At 55.6% G+C, this 17,833-nt stretch overlaps 5 protein-coding genes across 5 annotated transcripts; 4 read left to right on the forward strand and 1 right to left on the reverse strand.

The window, feature by feature from the left end:
* The first annotated feature begins 1,298 nt into the window (after positions 1 to 1,298).
* QBC33DRAFT_550643 (uncharacterized protein) lies at positions 1,299 to 2,832 on the forward strand. Its single transcript, XM_060429103.1, has 3 exons — positions 1,299 to 1,629; positions 1,703 to 2,122; positions 2,234 to 2,832. The coding sequence occupies exons 1-3, from the start codon at positions 1,597 to 1,599 to the stop codon at positions 2,687 to 2,689; spliced, it is 909 nt and encodes a 302-aa protein (XP_060279193.1). The 5' UTR covers positions 1,299 to 1,596; the 3' UTR covers positions 2,690 to 2,832.
* A 1,993-nt stretch (positions 2,833 to 4,825) lies between these two features.
* Positions 4,826 to 5,282, forward strand: QBC33DRAFT_518994 (uncharacterized protein; the record flags this gene model as incomplete). The annotated part of the gene is made up of 2 exons (XM_060426269.1): positions 4,826 to 5,087; positions 5,176 to 5,282. 2 exons carry the CDS (start codon positions 4,826 to 4,828, stop codon positions 5,280 to 5,282), a joined length of 369 nt encoding a protein of 122 aa, XP_060279194.1.
* A 2,154-nt stretch (positions 5,283 to 7,436) lies between these two features.
* QBC33DRAFT_251557 (uncharacterized protein) lies at positions 7,437 to 8,916 on the forward strand. The gene is made up of 2 exons (XM_060423004.1): positions 7,437 to 8,315; positions 8,412 to 8,916. Exons 1-2 carry the CDS (start codon positions 7,548 to 7,550, stop codon positions 8,685 to 8,687), a joined length of 1,044 nt encoding a protein of 347 aa, XP_060279195.1. The 5' UTR covers positions 7,437 to 7,547; the 3' UTR covers positions 8,688 to 8,916.
* A 774-nt stretch (positions 8,917 to 9,690) lies between these two features.
* On the reverse strand, positions 9,691 to 12,440 carry QBC33DRAFT_460286 (CYTH-like domain-containing protein; the record flags this gene model as incomplete). The annotated part of the gene is made up of 3 exons (XM_060424976.1): positions 9,691 to 9,864; positions 9,938 to 10,420; positions 10,539 to 12,440. 3 exons carry the CDS (start codon positions 12,438 to 12,440, stop codon positions 9,691 to 9,693), a joined length of 2,559 nt encoding a protein of 852 aa, XP_060279196.1.
* A 1,403-nt stretch (positions 12,441 to 13,843) lies between these two features.
* On the forward strand, positions 13,844 to 17,572 carry QBC33DRAFT_563195 (armadillo-type protein; the record flags this gene model as incomplete). Its single annotated transcript, XM_060430256.1, has 3 exons — positions 13,844 to 13,983; positions 14,104 to 17,059; positions 17,138 to 17,572. The coding sequence occupies 3 exons, from the start codon at positions 13,844 to 13,846 to the stop codon at positions 17,570 to 17,572; spliced, it is 3,531 nt and encodes a 1,176-aa protein (XP_060279197.1).
* Between the last annotated feature and the right edge of the window lie 261 nt (positions 17,573 to 17,833).

The following is a 17,833-nucleotide window of genomic DNA, read 5'->3' on the forward strand; positions in this document are numbered from 1 at the left end:
AAAACGGCCTTCTGTATGTAGGGAGTCAAGTGGTCTTCTCGGCAAGATTCAGGAAGAGTACTAGAGTCGACGGTGCGGTTTGCCAGTCGTGAACTTGCAAATCGTGCAAAAATCGGCGCTTACGAGGGTGGGAGAGATGGAAAATGTTGTGGGCGGGGGGGAGAGAAGGGCAGAGGGAGTCGGGAAATTATAATGGCATCCTCAAGCTTTGACAGATACCTAGACCCAAAGGCTCTGCGAAAGCTCCAGGAACCCATTTTACTCGGATTCTAAAAGCAACCACAGATTTTGAGGTTAAAAAAGCACCTCGAAATCGATATTTTAAGGTTAAGCCTATGGGGATGGAAGTCAAAGTTGGAAATTTTGATCGGACCGTCAGTTGAACTTTCGAGGGCCCAACCAGGACGTCGATTGTGTCTCCTTCGTCTTGGTGAAGAAGACGCTTGGATTCCTCAGGGCAGTAGCTGGTCCTCCCTGATACCTAGGCAGGAAAGTAATCCAGCCGAGAGACAGGGCCATATGTGGGCATGAACAGAGTGTGAGGGGCGGTGTAGATGCTTTGGGCTTTGACACGAGGTCGTCGCTGAGCCACTTGCTCGGTGAGTCACTTGCTCAGGAAAAAGGTTAGAACTAGGTACTTCAGGAAACTGAGTACGCGAAAGTTGAATCCCGGTTGGAAATCCAGGTCTCGGGAGACACTTTCTAGACCGACCATTCCTATGGATTCCGAGCGTCGGAGAAAGGGTCGAAGGACGAAATGTGCCCTACTCGTTGTAAGTTGAGTTGGAAGCGACAGGGGAAGCAAATTCAAGGAAAGAGTGTGGTAGCTCCAAACTCTACTTAAGTCCCGATGCTGTGAGGCATACCTTATTCTGGTGCAATGGCCGAAGAATACCTTCAGGAATGACTCCAGAGGAATACTTTCCCCGTCCACGAACCGACTTCAACATGACTGCGGCCTGCACTGCGAATTGAAGAAAACGGTAATTAATTGCGCATACGGTTGGTTGTATGAGAAATAATTAGACAAACTGAAAGTCAACAAGACTCATATTTTTTTTTTACAGGTATTGAGCTCCGCGAGTTGCTAGGTCAGTTGCAGAAAGCGTCTTGGATGTGCCCGCCTTAGAAAAGGGGGAAGACGAGTCGATGGAGGTTATTTGAAAGGGGAAGGCGCCAAGCCAAGCTGATGTTATTCTTACCCGGTTTGGTGGATGCCAAAGCTGTTAACTCCGATACAGGCCAGCCATGAGAGTGGGGTGACCGTGCTCGCATGTACCGACGTAGGGACTCTTCCCATTTCCCCAAAACTCGGCAGAAGCAAGCGCCATCGGATGGCCACCAGCCTGAATATCAGTCTAAGCAGCCAGAGATGCCGAGCTGCCAAACCTCCCCCGCCGGGCGGGGGAACGCCATCGGCCCCACAGCCGTCGTGATCCAGAGCGTGTTGCTGAGCAAGCTAACACCTCCACACTTTTTAAAATAAGAATGGGGGTGGGGTGGGATGAAGCTGCTCCATCTGTTCTTCATCTTTGGATTCTTCTACCAGAACCCTCTAATCTAAGTGAAGAAGTGAGCAGTCTCACCTGAGCTAACATGTCTGCGATCAAGAAAGTTGCTGTAATTGGGGTAGGCTCTCCTGAAAGCAACCTCATCCAGCCTAGCAGCAACATGTTCATCTAGGCTAACCACGCAAGACCAGGCTTCGGGCAACCTCGGCCCCGCCATCGTCCAGGAGCTCCTCGCTGCTGGCTTCTCGGTGACGGCCCTCAGCCGTGCCTCGTCGACGGCCACGTTCCCCGACAGCATCGCCGTTGCGAAGGTCGACCTAGGCTCGCTTGAGTCGGTCAAGGCCGCCCTCGAGGGCCAGGACGCCGTCGTCTCGGTCGTGGCCACCGCCAGCGCCGGTCAGCAGCAGGTCCTCGTGGACGCCGCCGTCGCCGCAAAGGTCAGGCGCTTCATCCCCTCCGAGTTCGGTATCAACACCCGCATCGTGGCCGGCACCCCCATCGGCAGCATTCTCGGCGGCAAGGTCGCCTCCGTGGACTATCTAGACTCCAAGGCGAAGGAGAACCCGTGGTTCTCGTGGTCTGCATTTTCGACGGGATTCTTCTTCGACTGGGTAATTAGCCGCCCGCCCCCACCCCCCCCTCTCCTCCCTTTTCCCAATTTCTCCCGAAGGATAGATCGGGACATTTCCAAACGCTGACCAGAGAATTTCCCACGGCTCAAGGGTCTGGCAGCCAACACCCTCGGAATTGACCTCGCCACCAAGACGGCAACGGTGGTGGACTCGGGCAACGAGAAGTGGCAGTCCAGCAACCTGCCGCATATCGGCAAGGCGGTCGCGGCCGCACTGAAGAACCCGGAGAAGACAGCCAACAAGTACCTGCTCTCGGCGTCCTTCAATGTCTCTCAGAACGACATCATCAAGACGACGGAGGAGCTCACAGGCATCAAATTCACCATCAATCGCCTGGACTCGAAGCAGCTGCAGCAGCTAGGCGAGGACAAGCTTTCCAAGGGCGACTACAGCGCCTTCAGGGAGCTCGTCAGGGTCTGGAACTATGCCGATGGGGCCGACCACGCGCTGAAGCCCGAGGATAGCGTCGACGAGCTGCTCGGTGTGCCCGGTGATGATCTGACGGCCTCGATCAAGGCCTGGTTGACCAAGGCCGGGGCGCTGTGATGCAGCTGGTATTACACTGCACAATGTTAGTCGATAGATCGAGCGCTTCCTAATTACTCCTTAGTTCTCTGGACATTGGCCACATCGCACCACGGTTACCCTACATCCTGGATCGTCGCCTGTTTGTGAATGTTTTACAGACGCATTCGTCTGGTGTGTCATCATTTGAATACACCAAGTTTACAGCTGATATTCTTGTCACTCTGTCCTCATCGGTAGTCGTGTTGGCTTGTGGGCCACGATGCGAAGTCCTTTGTTTCCAGAACCGTCCAGCAGAGAGCCAATCATCAGCTTCCATGCCTGGGCTACTCCTGATCCCGTATCTTGACCCGGGCCAGAACCTGAGAGACCGAACGCTTCCTTCTAACTGTGCAATACAGCAGCGGGTAATTACACTAGAACTCGATCGGTCTGTACATCCGGAATCACAGATGTAGTCTGGTGACTACCTAGGCGGATAACCAGGTACCACAACTTCTCTAGAGGAAGATGGAAGCCTCAGGGGCGAGACTTGCATATGGTTACCTCCGAGTCTTTGAGATGCTCATGAGTCGAACGACAGAAAACAATGAAATAAAGCGGTGAGAGGAATGAATTGTGATCTTGCAAATCGAGGAACCAAACAGACAGTCATTCATTTGAGGATGATGCCTGTGCCACGATATCTACAGAGAGACCAGATCTGGTCATGACCGCTGTAGTTGATAGACGTAGGTTAATTATTGCGGAAATTCCTGTATAATTGCATTCCAATTTGAGTTACTCGCTGAGTATCGAGCATCCCTCACCGAGGGATGGCTTAAAACATAGGATATGAGAAGGCAGGTTACATACGGACAACATTACCTACCTAGCAGGGCTGAAGGCTTAGTAGGACGGAATACTTAAAATGTCGATTATTGATAATTAAGCCACAGTAATAAGTTTGAAACCGAATAAGTCCTCCCAAGCCCCCGCGGAGAGCTCCGATGGGCCATTACCTGATCACCCCAGTATTAATCCCGATATTCTTTCCAGAAACAGCATCGGAGAAGTCAGAAGTCTAGATTGTGTCTCAGGCGGAAGCCATGTTGCGGTGAGCCTTGGAGCGACACAGATGGGTCAAGAAAACGAGCATGTCGGCCAAGACTCGGGCGGTACTGCAGGTAGCTAGCTTGCCTTGCAAGGCGGTATTGCATTCGACTGCCGACTGCAATCGGTCCCAACGCCAACCCGTCAGATTTGACGGTTGAATTATGTCAAGGGGGAATTAAACTGGCGGTGAGGAGGCGTGCGTAACTTAGCCAGTGCATTGATACCACTCCCCGCTTGATATAACCCCAGCGCCCTAACCCCATAGAAGCATCTCCCACGGAGCACCGCATATGGTAGGTAGTATTCCAAGAAGAAGAAAAGAAATACGGGTCCACGCCCGCTGTAAAGGTAAGACACTCTCCGGACCCCGGACAGTGCACGAACGTCGTCTCACTCCACGGATCACGCTCATCCTCGTCGGTAGGCAGCGGGGAATGCTGGAGAAACGAAATATCTCTGTGCGCTTCTCTTCGTTGCTGAGGACATGACTGAAAACTTTCAAACGTCACCCCCGTATGCCAAAGCTGATGATTAGGCGTCGCTATCCGCCCCCCTCCGACTTGCTGGGATCGGCAGCGCCGCCTGGTGTATCCTGAGAATCCATTCGAGTACCGTGTTCCGCTCATGCACGTATCCATCGCCGTGGCCGGCGATCACAGCAGATCAGATCGATCCCTTCGTATCCTGGCAAAAAAAAAAAAAATCTCATTTATGGCAAAAAATGAAGGCAGCTGGGTTTCGCAGGCTGAACTCAGGATGGTTAGCTCATTGTGACACTAGTCTTTCCATCACATGGTAAAGAACCGGTTCTCGTGCCTGATATTAACCAGCAGATCATCTATAGCTATATATAAAGCTCGATCCTCATGAACCTGAAACCTTATTATTATTGTAGCTTTGCTAGACAGACAACCAACCTCCAGAAATCCACAACCAACACGCTCCTAATTATTATCACCAACTTACCTACCACCTCCACCTCATCCTACAGAATCCAGCTCAACCCCTTAATCCAGTCTTCACTCAGCCAGCCTTAAAAATAATTTAATCACCCTTCCCACAATGCAGCTCACATCCACCGCCGCCACCATCATCTCCCTCCTAATGGCCACCAGCGCCGACGCGGCGGCCCTCCTCAGGCGCGACGACGCCCACGTCGCCGACTTCCGGTCCTTCGGCAAGGAAGGCTGCGGCGCCGACAACCAGGGCATCTGGACCGTGACCGAGTCGCAGCTCACGGGGTGCCAGACCTTCGCGTCGGCGTCGGGGTCCGACGAGCCCGTCATGTCAGTTGAGCTGGTTGATATCACTGAGGGGTGCCATTGTGAGATTTCCTTTCTTCCCCTCGTATCCATATACTCCCCTCCCCCGGGTTGATAGTTGTATGCGGGCAAAATTGCTGACCTTTGCAGTGTTGGTCTACCCTGACGATACTTGTTACCAGATCCCTGTGGAGGTGGCAGTGGGAGAGTGCAAGTCGGTGGTGGCGGAGTTCAGGTCCTACCTGATTACCTGCTAGACGGGGGGATATGACAATTCCTTTTTGGGGGCGTTTGGAGTCCAATTATGGCTTCGGCGCCGGCATGGTCAGGCTATTAATGAGAGGGCATTGCAAAGGAGTTGGGATATCTTGGAATAATCACGGGGTAGAAATGGGTTGCTGCTACGGATACTGGGTATTAGAGGTAGACATTGTCGACGGGCCTTAATCATCTTGTTCACTCGGAATAATGAGCTCCTCGATGGAGCGAGCAATGGAAGACTGAACGGTTGTTTCTCGACCAACGACGCTCACGAACGTGAAGTCGCCTCGACCTTCTTTCTCCTATTTGCTGTTCTTGCCATTGCCTGCGACCCCTTCTAAGCCAGGTGCGTATATCACCCGGCACCTCTATGTCACAATCGGGATGATCTATGGATCAGGTATGACGCAGAACTTAGCACAAGATGCTCGACCCAGAGTCACGAAGTGCGTCACCTGGGAACTGATCGACCCTTTTGCCACCTCTGCTCAAGCTGGCTGCTGGTTAGTGGGCATCATATTCAATTGCAGGACGGGAAGTGGGCGAGCACTATAATTAACCGATACCCTGGCGCTGGGCCGTTCATATCAGCCTTTAAAGACACCTTATAGCTGAATGTCTTATGTCATCCCTTGAGCTCTGCCCGCTTTGGAATCCGGAACGTTGCATCTGATTGATTAATCGTTGGACCCCTATTTACACGTGTACAGCCAACAGGGTGCAGTGCGCAACGACCGTGACCACTTTCCCTCCTCTCCATGACAACAGGAAACGTCAACTGCATCATTTCGGTGACCATGGTCACCAGCCCATCATTGGGCAGCGATTGAGCGTGTTGACCAAGAAGCACCTCAATATGGAAAATTGGGACTCTGGTTTCGTCGAATGTGATGAACCCAGGGACGGTGGACAGTTGAGATGGGTGGCGGGGCAACCCCTTTGCAAGCAGCTCGGAACTGTCCGGCACGGAACTCTCAAGCAAACCCACGACAAGCAAATTTGTGTGCCGCGTGAAAGACCAAAACCGGAGCCAGGACCAACGGGCGAGTGTTTGGCGGCGACCCATGCGGGGCTCGGGACTCGGAGCCGGCACCGGTCGTCGGGGGGGTTACACCGGACGAACCTACCGTAGGAAGCCGCGCCGTACCGGAGCTCCTACACAGGGGCAACGGTCCAGGGGTTCGCGGGCGCACTGCTGTGGGCGTCCCGCGCATGCTCTTTCATATGCTTCATCTCGCTCGTCGTGTGGCCGCTTATCGTGCACCCCAGCCCTGGGAAAGTCCTGATGGCTGGCAGCCACGGATGCGACAGGCTGTCGTGCCTTCATGATCAACTCAATTCGTAAGACGAATATTCGTTACAGTGCGCTTTGAAAGCTCCTAGATATTCTCGAAAATGGCCCCGAGAGGGGTGACGAAGGTGTGACCATTGACGGTTTGCTGAGGCGACCGTCCGGTAAATAGTAGCACCATCGCCTGCCTGCCCATGGAAGTCATATACGACTGATCCAGAGTCGCCGTGATCACCGAAGCGGAGGTTCTCAAAGTCTCAGCCATGGTATTGAGGGCGACGACGTGCTTGGTCATCCTAACGGAGGAAGTCTACCTAGTTCATCCGGCTTTGTCACGTGTCTTACCCATCACTTCTCTTGGCATCCATCAGATTGACAATCAAGATTGTCAATCATGGCTTCGATGGACAGTCAATGTTACACAAAGATTTTTCTAAAAGTTAACGCAGTAGAAAAGTTAGTTGATTGATTTTGGAGTACCTACTTACTGTGCTGGATAGACTGCCTGACTGCCATCCAGAAATCGATATATGTCATCATTGTCTGTCGTGCTCGCTCTGAGGCTCCAGAATTATGACATCGTGCCTCGGCCCAGGACAACGACGAAGCAGACCGATACCAGAGGAAAGATGCCGTGCGGCCCATTAACATGGAACAGCTGACAAATTGGCGTCTGTCAAAGCGGCCCTTGTGTGACACTAGAAGTACACGGAATGGCTCGATATCGTCATTCAGTCCGCATAATGCGCTACTCGTAGCTATGGTGGGATCATGCAACTTGGCAACTCTAAGCCAAGGCTCGAGAAGGGTCTGGTCTGCTCGCCCCGTTCTAGGACTATGAAAGGGTCGGATCTTCCCTGGAATCCCAACCTAACATTTAAACACCAACGGCCCGTTTGACAATCGCAACGGAAACCATCAGCATCAGCAACGAAGCATAACACCAAAACCTCCTCACCAGCCTGTCAAGATGACCAACAAGACCCTCATCTTCAAGAAGGTCCCCACCGGCCTCCCCGTGCCAGGCGAGCACCTCACAATCGAGGACCAGCCCTTCGACCAGGCCGCCCCACCCCCCAAGGGCGGCATAACAGCCCAGATCCTCTGGGCCTCCTTCGACCCGTATTTGCGCGGCAAGATGCGCCCCGCCACGACCAAGTCCTACTCCCCGCCCTTCGACCTCGGCGGGCCCGTGTCCAACGACACCATCGCGCGCATCCTCAAGTCCGACTCGCCCGACTTCGCCCCCGGCGACACCGTCGTCGCGTACCTGCCCATCGCGCAGTTCGCGCGCGTCGAGGGAGGCCCCCAGCTGGCCGCCCGCGTCAGGAAGATCGACAACCCGCTGGGCCTCGACCTCGCCTACTTCCTCGGCCCGCTGGGCATGCCGGGCCTGACGGCGTACTCGGCGCTGCACCGCATCGGGGCGCCGCGGAAGGGGGAGACCATCTTCGTCAGCTCGGCGGCTGGGGCGGTCGGGCAGGTGGTCGGGCAGGTGGCGGCGCGGGAGGGGTTGAGGGTTATTGGGTCGGTTGGGTCGGATGACAAGCTTGAGTTTATTACGAAGGAGCTGGGGTTCGATGGGGGGTTCAACTATAAGAAGGAGAAGCCTGGGGAGGCGCTTGCTAGGTTGGCGCCTGATGGGGTGGATATCTACTTTGAGAATGTCGGTGGGGAGCAGCTGGATGCTGTGCTGGAGGTTATGAATACGCATGGGAGGATCATCGCGTGCGGAATGGTGAGTTTTTTTTTTTTCCTTCTCTCGGACTCCTTGGGCAGGTGAGATTGCGGGAAAGGGGGAAGAGACACTTGAACTGACTGGTTCGGCCGGCAGATCTCTGGGTATAACCAGCAGCCCAACGAGAGGTACGGGGTGAAGAACCTCATGAACGTGGTGGGCAAGCGGATCAAGATCCAGGGCTTCATCGTCGGCGACGAGGATTTCGGCCCGGCCTACCGGGAAGAGCACCAGAAGAACGTCCAGAAATGGCTGAAGGAGGGGAGCATCAAGGCCAAGCTCAGCGTCACCGAGGGGATCGACCATGCGGCTGAGGGCCTCGTCGGGATGCTTCAAGGTAAAAACTTTGGCAAGGCTGTGCTGAAGATCTGAGGGAAGGGGGGAAGTTCGCCTGCATTGCCCATTCAAGTCGGTGGAACTTGAATTGCGGGATTCCTCGTCTGAAAAGGGAGCATGGGGTATGAGATTTGCACCTTGGGATTTAAAGGGTAATGGTTGGTGCTAAAATAGTAACTTCGGATTCAAGAATAATTCACGATCCCTTGACTGGTCTCTGACCGGAGGTGGTCACTGTTGCAAAGCTGTATTCCTCAATTCCAACCAATTCCGGCCATCGTCTCCGCCAAAGTCATCCCCATTGTGAAAACGAGAATGGATCTACGGGTGGGGAATTGCGACGTCTCTTTCTCAATTGGGAAGTAAGGGGTGGTGACGGGAAACTGATGTGAGTTGGGCGAGGTGATGTGACGATGGGAGCTGTTTTTCTTGAAATCCGGAAAATCGGTGGCATCGCCCATAACAACGATCAGGCCGTGGTTAATCCGCGCTGACAAGGACGTTTGCAACTGGCTGGCGCAACGGAGGCGGAAAGGGAGACTGGTAGCTACCACCACCATCACCTCAGACAAAGGAATGCGAAATGACAAGATGTATTCCGGATTGGCATTGTTGATCTACCGATCCATCCATCCTGTTTGACGCCACTGCCATCCCAAGCCATCACCTCAGGCAAAACCCCTTGGCAACTCCACTTGCTGGGTTCCAACACCCCTCCCCTCTCTGGCTTCCCAGAGTCGCGTGACAGAGAGTAAAAGAAACGCATAGAACAAGAAGGAAAAGGGAGAGAGGTAGATCGTTCGCTCCGCCCAGTGATTATTTGTAATGATTTTTTTGGGGAAAAAGGTCCGCGCTGTATGCCGTTTGCCTTGCTCGCCTCGGTCTTCGAGTTTCCCATACTCCTGTCTGGTATCTATCCGGAAAACGTAAAACCCCGTTTAAGAGACAATGAAAAGAGAACCTGGGCTTGAGAATTGATAAAGGATGATTGGTAGCCCTCCCCGGAAAAGGTAGAAGACAGGGAAAGAGAGGTGGTCCGTTATTGGGCAAAGTCGCGTGCCTTTCGTGCCAAGACACGGACATTGTCGATGAGGCCCTCTACCAGGTCTTGGTATTGGTGTGGCTGCCCGGCTGCGGCTCGTCGGCCCTGTTCGATCAACGCCGTGGAGGACACCTCGATCTCTAGCTCGTGTTCCTTCTCCAGCCGAGCGCTCTGTGGCTAGTTAGTAAAAGAGCCCTGGAAAGAGGTAGAGAGAAAAGGGGGAAGGGGGGGGGGTTAGACTGACACTGAGGCCGGGAACCATTTGCGTGACCTGCGTGAGATCCATCTGGTAGTGGCTTTGGCTGTAGCTCAGGCGATCCTTATTGCGATCAGGCAAGCCTTCTCGGCCTGCCGACAGCCGCTCCAGCTCCTCAACCGAACCGTCCCAGTTCATTTCCAGATTGATGCTGAGGCGGCAGTCGAGCGGGCACATGGGGAAATACAGATTGATGTCTGCTATCCGTGCCTTGATGATCTTGGCCAGAATCTCTTTCGTCTTCTGATCGTGCGTGACCCGAACCTTGACCGTGTGCTTGGGCGGAATCAGGTTCTGTATGCACGAGGGCAACTGCTCCCGCATGGCCGGTGGTATCTCGAAAAACTTGTCGATCTCGCGCCGGTGCTTGTAGTGGATGGGCACGCGTGGTTGCTCGGCATTAGCGGGGTTCCGCGGATCGGTCTCGACGACGAGTGAGTTGAGGTATTCATTGTATGATTTGTGTTGGGCCTGAGAACCGAAAAGAAGAACAAGGGACGATTAGCACACGAGCGAGTACTGGGGTGGGCAGCGGATCGAAGGGGGGAACGGAACTGGTCAACTGGTGGCACTCGGGTCGAAAACTCACCTCGGTCATACTACTCCGGAAAGCCACTCTCCCATTGTCGAACAAGACACATTCTGTGGTAACGGGTATGTTCACTCGGTCGTTGGTGTCCTTGCTGATCAGTGTTCCCAACTTGGCCTCGATTTCAAATTGGACATCGCGGCTGGAGATTTCTCCAATGTCCGGATTGTGGAGAACGTTGACGTATAGGAAGTCTGCAACCGTCTTGGCCATGTCCTCGTACGGCCGCTTGCCCGTGATACTTGACTCCCAGGGCCCGAGCGGTCCATCGGCGTTCGCTGGGGCTGGAGGGCCTGGAGGAGCCGCCGCGGCGGGCTGTGCTGCGGGCACTGAGCGCCGCTCTTCGGGCGAAGGCTGCCGACTACTCGTTCTTTCGGGCTTGCCGTTGATCTGCCCTACGTGGTGGTGGACAACTTTACGTAGAACGAAGTTGACAGCCTTCAATCTACCGTCCTTGGTCTGCCGCGTTGCCCAGATCGGCGGGTTGTTGTACCGTGTACGCTTCTTCCGTGGCATGATAGGCGAGGTCGAAGCTTGAGATGCCTGTGACGACGCATGTCCCGGCACGTGGGAGCCGTTGACGCCCTCGAATGGTGCTGGGCGGGTCTCACGCCTCTCCAATTCTTCTAGCTTCAGATCTCTATCGTCGAGTTTTCGTTTTGCCGGTGTGACGGCCCTCTCACGGTCGGGGTCAACGGCTGATGGCATGCCAGGCGTAGGTCTGAGATGGGGGTGACGAGGTTCTGTGTCCGGTTGAGAGATGGCGGTTTGCCCGGTGCTGCTAGACAAACTGGGAATTCTGGTTTTCGGTGACACACTAAGACTCCGTTCCCGTTCACTCTGGGAATGAGAATGTGACGTCCGGCGAGGGTCATTGGGTTGTGAATGTGGATGTGGATGTGGATGTGGTTGTGGTTGTGGTGGGTCGTAGACGAGGTGGTCGCTTGGCGCTCTTTGAATCGGGGGTGGGGCCGACGGTGCTGCGGATCCTTGTGAGGGATGATGGTATTGTCCAACCGAAGCCGACACTCTTTGTTGGTAAGGGCTCGGCGGTTGAGGTTGAGCATGGCTCGGTGGGACCGATAGCTGTCGCGGACCGGATAAAGGTGGACCCAGCGGCGTCGGGGGTTGAGACTGGTGTCTCGCGTGATGATCCATCGGCGGAGGAGGATGTTGTTGAGCCGCTGCAATCGGGCTGCCATGGACGTAGGCGGCGCCCCCATACTGGTGTTGGCTGTGTGCTGATGTCGGCGTGGGAGTCGAGTGCGCCGACTGGGATCTCTGGTGAGCGTAGGGCTGCGCTACACTGGCGGTGCCGACTGGAGGTGTCTGAGGCAAGGTTCCCCCATGGCTGTACGAGGGAGGCCCGGGCGGGCCTGTGGCACTCGCAGGGCCTGAAAGCTGGGAGTAACTCTCTCGCGGGGGGTATGCACCTGATGGCGGGTATTGGTGTCGCTGAAGGGGACTTGTCGGGTTCTGTTGAGGCGGGGGAAACGGGAATCCCCCACCTGCGCTGGCACTGATGGATGAGCCAGGGGTATGGCGGTATGGAGAAGGGACGGTGACAGAGGCAATGCTCGGAGAGCGCACCTCGTTTGACTGGAGTGGCTGGAGCGGAGGGGGAGCAGACCGGGCGGGAAACGGGTTCTGGTAAGGTGGCGGAGGGGAGGCGAACGCGCCTGGGGGCATCGGGTGGGCGCCCGGGGGCATCGGGTGAGAGGCATAACTGTGAGATGGTTGTCGGCTGCTGGGCGACGTCTGGTGATGCTGGTTGTAGTCATGGAAGGCCTGAGGGGGGATGTTCTGGACAGGGGTCAATGGTAGATGCTGCTGCTGCTGCTGCTGCTGCTGCTGTTGCAGCTGTTGTCGGTGTTGCTGTTCATGTTGCTGTTGCGCAAACATTTGCTGCTGCTGCTGGTGCTTCTGTTGCAATAGCTGCTGCGCCGGCTTGGGAGCAGCAGCAGGGCCGCCATCGAGTATCTGGTTGATGTTCATCCTGGCTGTGGTGTGCCTCTTTTTAAGCCTTCGCAAACTCCGTCGCAGCCACGTAAATGTCGGTGATGGGGCTCTCCTCCTTGCGAGGTTCGTCGAATCGCGCGATGCGGCACAAGGAAATGCGACAGTGGGAGGATAGCTGGTATCTAATCGGCCTCCGGGGGGCGCTGGGGGGGGTATTTGGTGGGTGTGGTCTCGTCAAGTCGCTGCAAACGGACCTTCATCGTTATGCGGTTGATGGTCCGCCACTTCGTTCGCTCGTCCGGCAGAAAGGGATGATGAGGCTCAACAAACGAGCATGGCATACAACGGAGCCAACCAACAGCTCTCTCTCTCTCTACTCGTCGCGCCTTCTTTGCATTCTTCCGGATGCTTATTACTGTGCTGGGCGATCCATCATGGTAACTGGCCTCGGCGCATTTGTGGAATTGATGGCAAAAGTTAAAAGAAGCGAGAGAAAAAAAAAGGGCGATGTGTGCGTAATGGCACTTGAAATCAACTCAGTGGAGTGCATCACTGTCCACTGTCCTCTTTTTACTTTCCTTGGGCCGCCTGCGCGCGCCAACTAGACCGCAGGGGCCATCCAGCCATCCAGCCTGCCTTAACAGCAGTAGCAACATTCCGCTTGCGGCTAGGGGTAGGTGCAAGTACCGTTCCAGCAGCGAGATAACTCGATAACTCGACTTTGGAGACCACGACAAAGAAAACCAGGAAGTATGCGTAGCATCTCCATCTATTAATTTTATCTACAGGCCCTATTGCAGGCTTTGCGACGGAAGACCAGTGTTACGGGAGCACAGCGACCCAACGTCTGACCAGGCGAGGTCGATGACTGTACCTGTTAAGGACCCATGATGGAAAATGATTTGTTAAATTTCTGCCAGCTTGCCTGTTAGTTCCTTTAAAAAAGACGCTAGCCGGAGGTGGATTAGACCAATTTGAAACCCTCCCGCGAGCACGGGCACGGGCCACTCCAGGGTACCTAGGGACTACGTAAGGCGGGCGGGCATGGGGGCCAGCGTTGATCGGGGACGGATAAATAATCATACTCTTCGGTTTTTGATTGGCCCAGCGAACACAGAAGCTCAAGGCAAGGCAGAGAGCTCCTGACGTGGATCCCGTCACTTCGCGCCTAGGCGCTTTATTGCAGTTCTCATCTTGTCAACAGAACCCATCCTTTTACCGCGCAATTCCGTCATTTCATCATCCGGATCTATCTGACGGATCGTGAAACTCTGCAGTTTGTTTTCCCTATCCATCATTCGATATCTACCCACCCAATTTTGCCATTTTCCTTCGCCGTTCTGGAAATGCACCGACTCGTCACAGCAACCGGAGTTCTGGCCTTCCTGGCCGACGAGGAGCCCGAGCTCCGCGTGTTCGCCCTGCGGACCCTCAATGATGATATTGATACCGTCTGGACCGAGGTTGCCGGCTCACTGAGCCAGATGTATGTTACTCTGTTCAGCTCTCGCCCTCCCTCCCTCTGCCCCTCGCCCTACGTGCTCCTCGGGTCGCATTGAATCTGTTCTGTGCCATGGCAATGATGTGCTGACACGCATGTTTGAAGCGAGGCTCTCTATGAAGACGAACAGTTTCCCGAGCGCCAGCTTGCCGCTCTTGTCCTCGCCAAGGTCTACTACCACCTGCAAGCCTATAATGAGAGCATGACCTTTGCCCTGGCTGCCGGCGACCTGTTCAAGCTCAACAACCCTGGCGAGTTCGAGGAGACTATCATCTCCAAGTGCGTAGATCAGTACATCGCTGTTTCCTCCTCGCGCCACGCACCGGCCAAGCAGTCCAAGAATGACACCCATCTCCCAACTCTCGCCACTACTTTCTCGAGCAGTTCTCTCGAGGGATCTGCCCTGATCTCTCCCACCACCCCCTTCTCGCAATCGACCCTGCCTTCCAAGTCGCTCCTGTCACGCGGTTCAACTGACAACACCATCCTCGATCCTTCCTTCCAACCGACCAAGGAAGGCCGATCTGCCTCGGTCGCCCAGATCGCCGATTCGAATACCCAGGTCGCACTCCAGAGGGTCATTGAGCGGCTGTTTGAGAACTGCCTGAAAGAAGGCAAATACAAACAGGTTGTAGGAATCGCCGTGGAAGCTAGGAACCTCGACGTCCTGCGCCGGGTAATTAAGCGCGCAAGTGAGGATGAGAGTCGCTCAAAGGACAAGACACCCGAGGCTGGGCAGGGCTCCGCCGAAGAGCTGATGGACTATGCCCTGAGCATTTGCATGGACATCGTCCAGGAAAGAAGTCTTCGGACCGAGATCCTCCGTCTGGTCCTCGACCTCTTGAACGACATAGCGAATCCGGACTACTTTGCCATCGCCAAGTGTGTTGTCTATCTGGACTCGGATGAGGAGGCGTCTACCATGCTTCGAGCCCTCTTGAGCAAGGGCGACCGAGACTCGATCACTACGGCATATCAGATCGCCTTTGACCTCTACGACAACGGCACCCAGGAGTTCCTGGGCAAGGTGGTCAAGTCCCTACCCTCGGGCGAGCAGCCCAAGAAGCCCGAGACGGATGAGGCTGGGGACGAGGCTGCCGAAACCGAGCCATTGCTGCAGATCGAGGAGGAGGAGGAGGCTGAGGAGGAGCTCTCGGAGGAGTTGGCGAAGGCGTACAAGAACATACGCTCCATACTCAGCGGCAGCAAAGCCATCCAGCTCAACCTTGAGTTCCTCTACCGCAACAACCACACCGATCTCAGCATTCTCAACAAGGTACGAGACAGCTTGGAGGGTCGCAACTCGATTTTCCACACTGCCGTTACTTTCTGCAATGCCTTCATGAATGCCGGCACCACGCACGACAAGTTCTTCCGGGATAATCTGGACTGGCTCGGCAAGGCGGTCAACTGGTCAAAGTTCACGGCGACAGCAGCACTGGGTGTGATTCACCGTGGCAACCTGACCCAATCTAGGAGGCTTCTTGAGCCTTATCTGCCGCGCCAGGGCGGTATCAGCAGTGGCTCCATCTACAGCCAAGGTGGAGCGTTGTACGCCTACGGTCTTATCCATGCGAACCACGGCGCCGACGCCGTACCCTATCTACGGAACATGTTTTTGAAGGCAGAAGAGGAGGTCATCCAGCACGGTGGTGCCTTGGGTCTTGGCATCGCAGGCATGGCGACAGGGGACGAGGCCATCTACGACGACCTTAAGAACGTACTGTATGGGGACTCGGCCCTCAACGGCGAGGCGGTTGGCGTGGCCATTGGCTTGATCATGCTCGGGACCAAGAATGAAAAGGCGATTGAGAACATGTTCATCTATGCTCACGAGACGAGCCACGAGAAGATTGTCCGAGGCTGCGCCATCGGCATAGCCCTCATCGTGTTCGGTAGACAGGAGGGCGCCGATTCGACCATCAACGTCCTCCTCAACGACCCCGATCCCATCATGCGCTACGGCGGCATTCTCTCGGTTGCCATGGCCTACTGCGGCACCGGCAGCAACAAGGCCATTAGGAGGTTGCTCCATGTGGCCGTCAGCGACGTTAATGATGATGTCCGCCGCATTGCTGTCATGAGTCTTGGCTTCATTCTCTTCCGCAAGCCGGGGAGCGTGCCCCGGATGGTTGAGCTGCTTGCCGAGTCGTACAACCCCCACGTCCGATACGGTTCTGCTATGGCCCTTGGCATTTCCTGCGCCGGAACTGGGCTAGACGAAGCCATCGACCTGCTCGAGCCCATGATGAAGGACCCGACAGACTTCGTCCGCCAGGGCGCGCTTATCGCCCTTTCAATGATCATGGTCCAGCAGAATGAGGTCATGAACCCCAAGGTCGCCGCCATCCGGAAGACGCTGAAGAAGGTCGTGGGCGATCGCCATGAGGATGCCATGACCAAATTCGGCGCCTCGTTGGCGCTCGGCATCATCGATGCCGGCGGGCGCAACTGCACCATCGGCCTCCAAACCCAGACGGGCAACCTGAACATGCCTGCTATCGTGGGTATGGCTATATTCACCCAGTACTGGTACTGGTTCCCCTTCACCCACTTCCTGTCTCTGAGCTTCGTCCCCACATCCATCATCGCCCTCGACCACGATCTGGAGATCCCAAGCGTCAAGTTCCACTGTGCTACCCGGCCCAGCCTATTCGACTACCCGCCCGAACAAGAGGTCAAGGCCGAGGAAGGCCCAACCCTTGTCACCACCGCCGTCCTATCGACAACTGCGCAGGCGAAACGCCGAGCCCAGAAGAAGGAGCGCGCCCAACGTCGCGAGAGCATGGATATTGACTCCACGCCCACCGTCTCGAAGACGGCCTCGCAACCGTCGGCGGACAAGATGGAGGTCGACGAGACGAAGTCGAAGACTGATGAGTCTAACGAGAAGAAGGAGGGCGAATCCGGCACCGAGAAGGAGACGTCGGCTGCGCCAGAGGCCAAGAAGAAGGCCGAGAAGGAGAAGGTTGGCTTTGAGATCGAGAACATGTCTCGTGTGCTTCCGGGGCAGCTAAAGTACATCAGCTTCCCGGCTGGGCGCTACGAGCCGGTGAAGAAGGTCAGTCACATGCACCGTGTCCTTTCCAACCCCCCCCGGTTATCCATAGGACGATTACTAACTACGGGCATGAAACAGCCAACTGGAGGCCCCCTTCTCCTAGTCGACTCCAGACCTGACGAACCCAAGGCCCTAATTGACGAGAAGCTTAAGAAGATGACGACCGAGAAGGCCCCTGTTGCAGGTGGCGGATCTAATGCGGGCGGTGGGTTTTCGGGAGCCGGCGCCAACCTCACCCCACGCCAGACCCAGACACTCCTCTCTCAGGCCCTCAGCAGGGCCGGCGGGCCGGGCGGCATGGCCAACATTCGCGACCTCAACGAGCTGTTCCAGCGCACCGAGGGCGGCCAGGCGGGCTCGAACCTCTTCGGCGAGGATGCTCCCGGCAGCGGGAGCGGGGCCGCCGCCGCCCTTGGCGTGCTGACGGCGGTGGACGAGGACAACGAGGGCGACGCGGAGGCGACCGTGCCGGGGGAGTTTGAGTACTTCACGGACACGGAGGACGACGCGTAAGTCATGAGTTCTTCCTCATCCTCGCCGCGAAGACAAGCGAATGCTAGCGATCCCACCGACTTTTCCGACCTTGCTGCCTAGGGACATCTTTGGCTCTTCTCAGACCAGGGTGGCGGTAGCGCATACTTCTAGACTGAGAGCGGCGGGCACCATGAGTAGTGCGGGAGGTGAATGGCCCCGGGCCTGATCCTCGGCGGCCAGTGTTGTAAAATAGCATGTATTGGTGTACTATGAGGGAGACGGGGTGGATACGTTTTACCT

Source organism: Phialemonium atrogriseum, assembly GCF_030411735.1.
Source record: "Phialemonium atrogriseum strain 8032-3 unplaced genomic scaffold QBC33scaffold_35, whole genome shotgun sequence".
NCBI classification, from domain to species: domain Eukaryota; kingdom Fungi; phylum Ascomycota; class Sordariomycetes; order Cephalothecales; family Cephalothecaceae; genus Phialemonium; species Phialemonium atrogriseum.

What these genes read in the sequence shown, in the direction of transcription:
- QBC33DRAFT_550643 (XM_060429103.1), top strand. Translation starts at nt 1,597, where the DNA reads ATGTCTGCGATCAAGAAAGTTGCTGTAATTGGG. An exon ending in AGAAAGTTGCTGTAATTGGG is followed by an intron (nt 1,630 to 1,702) that starts GTAGGCTCTCCT and finishes ACGCAAGACCAG; the next exon opens with GCTTCGGGCAACCTCGGCCC. An exon ending in CGGGATTCTTCTTCGACTGG is followed by an intron (nt 2,123 to 2,233) that starts GTAATTAGCCGC and finishes CCACGGCTCAAG; the next exon opens with GGTCTGGCAGCCAACACCCT.
- QBC33DRAFT_251557 (XM_060423004.1), top strand. Translation starts at nt 7,548, where the DNA reads ATGACCAACAAGACCCTCATCTTCAAGAAGGTCCCCACCGGCCTCCCC. An exon ending in GGATCATCGCGTGCGGAATG is followed by an intron (nt 8,316 to 8,411) that starts GTGAGTTTTTTT and finishes TTCGGCCGGCAG; the next exon opens with ATCTCTGGGTATAACCAGCA.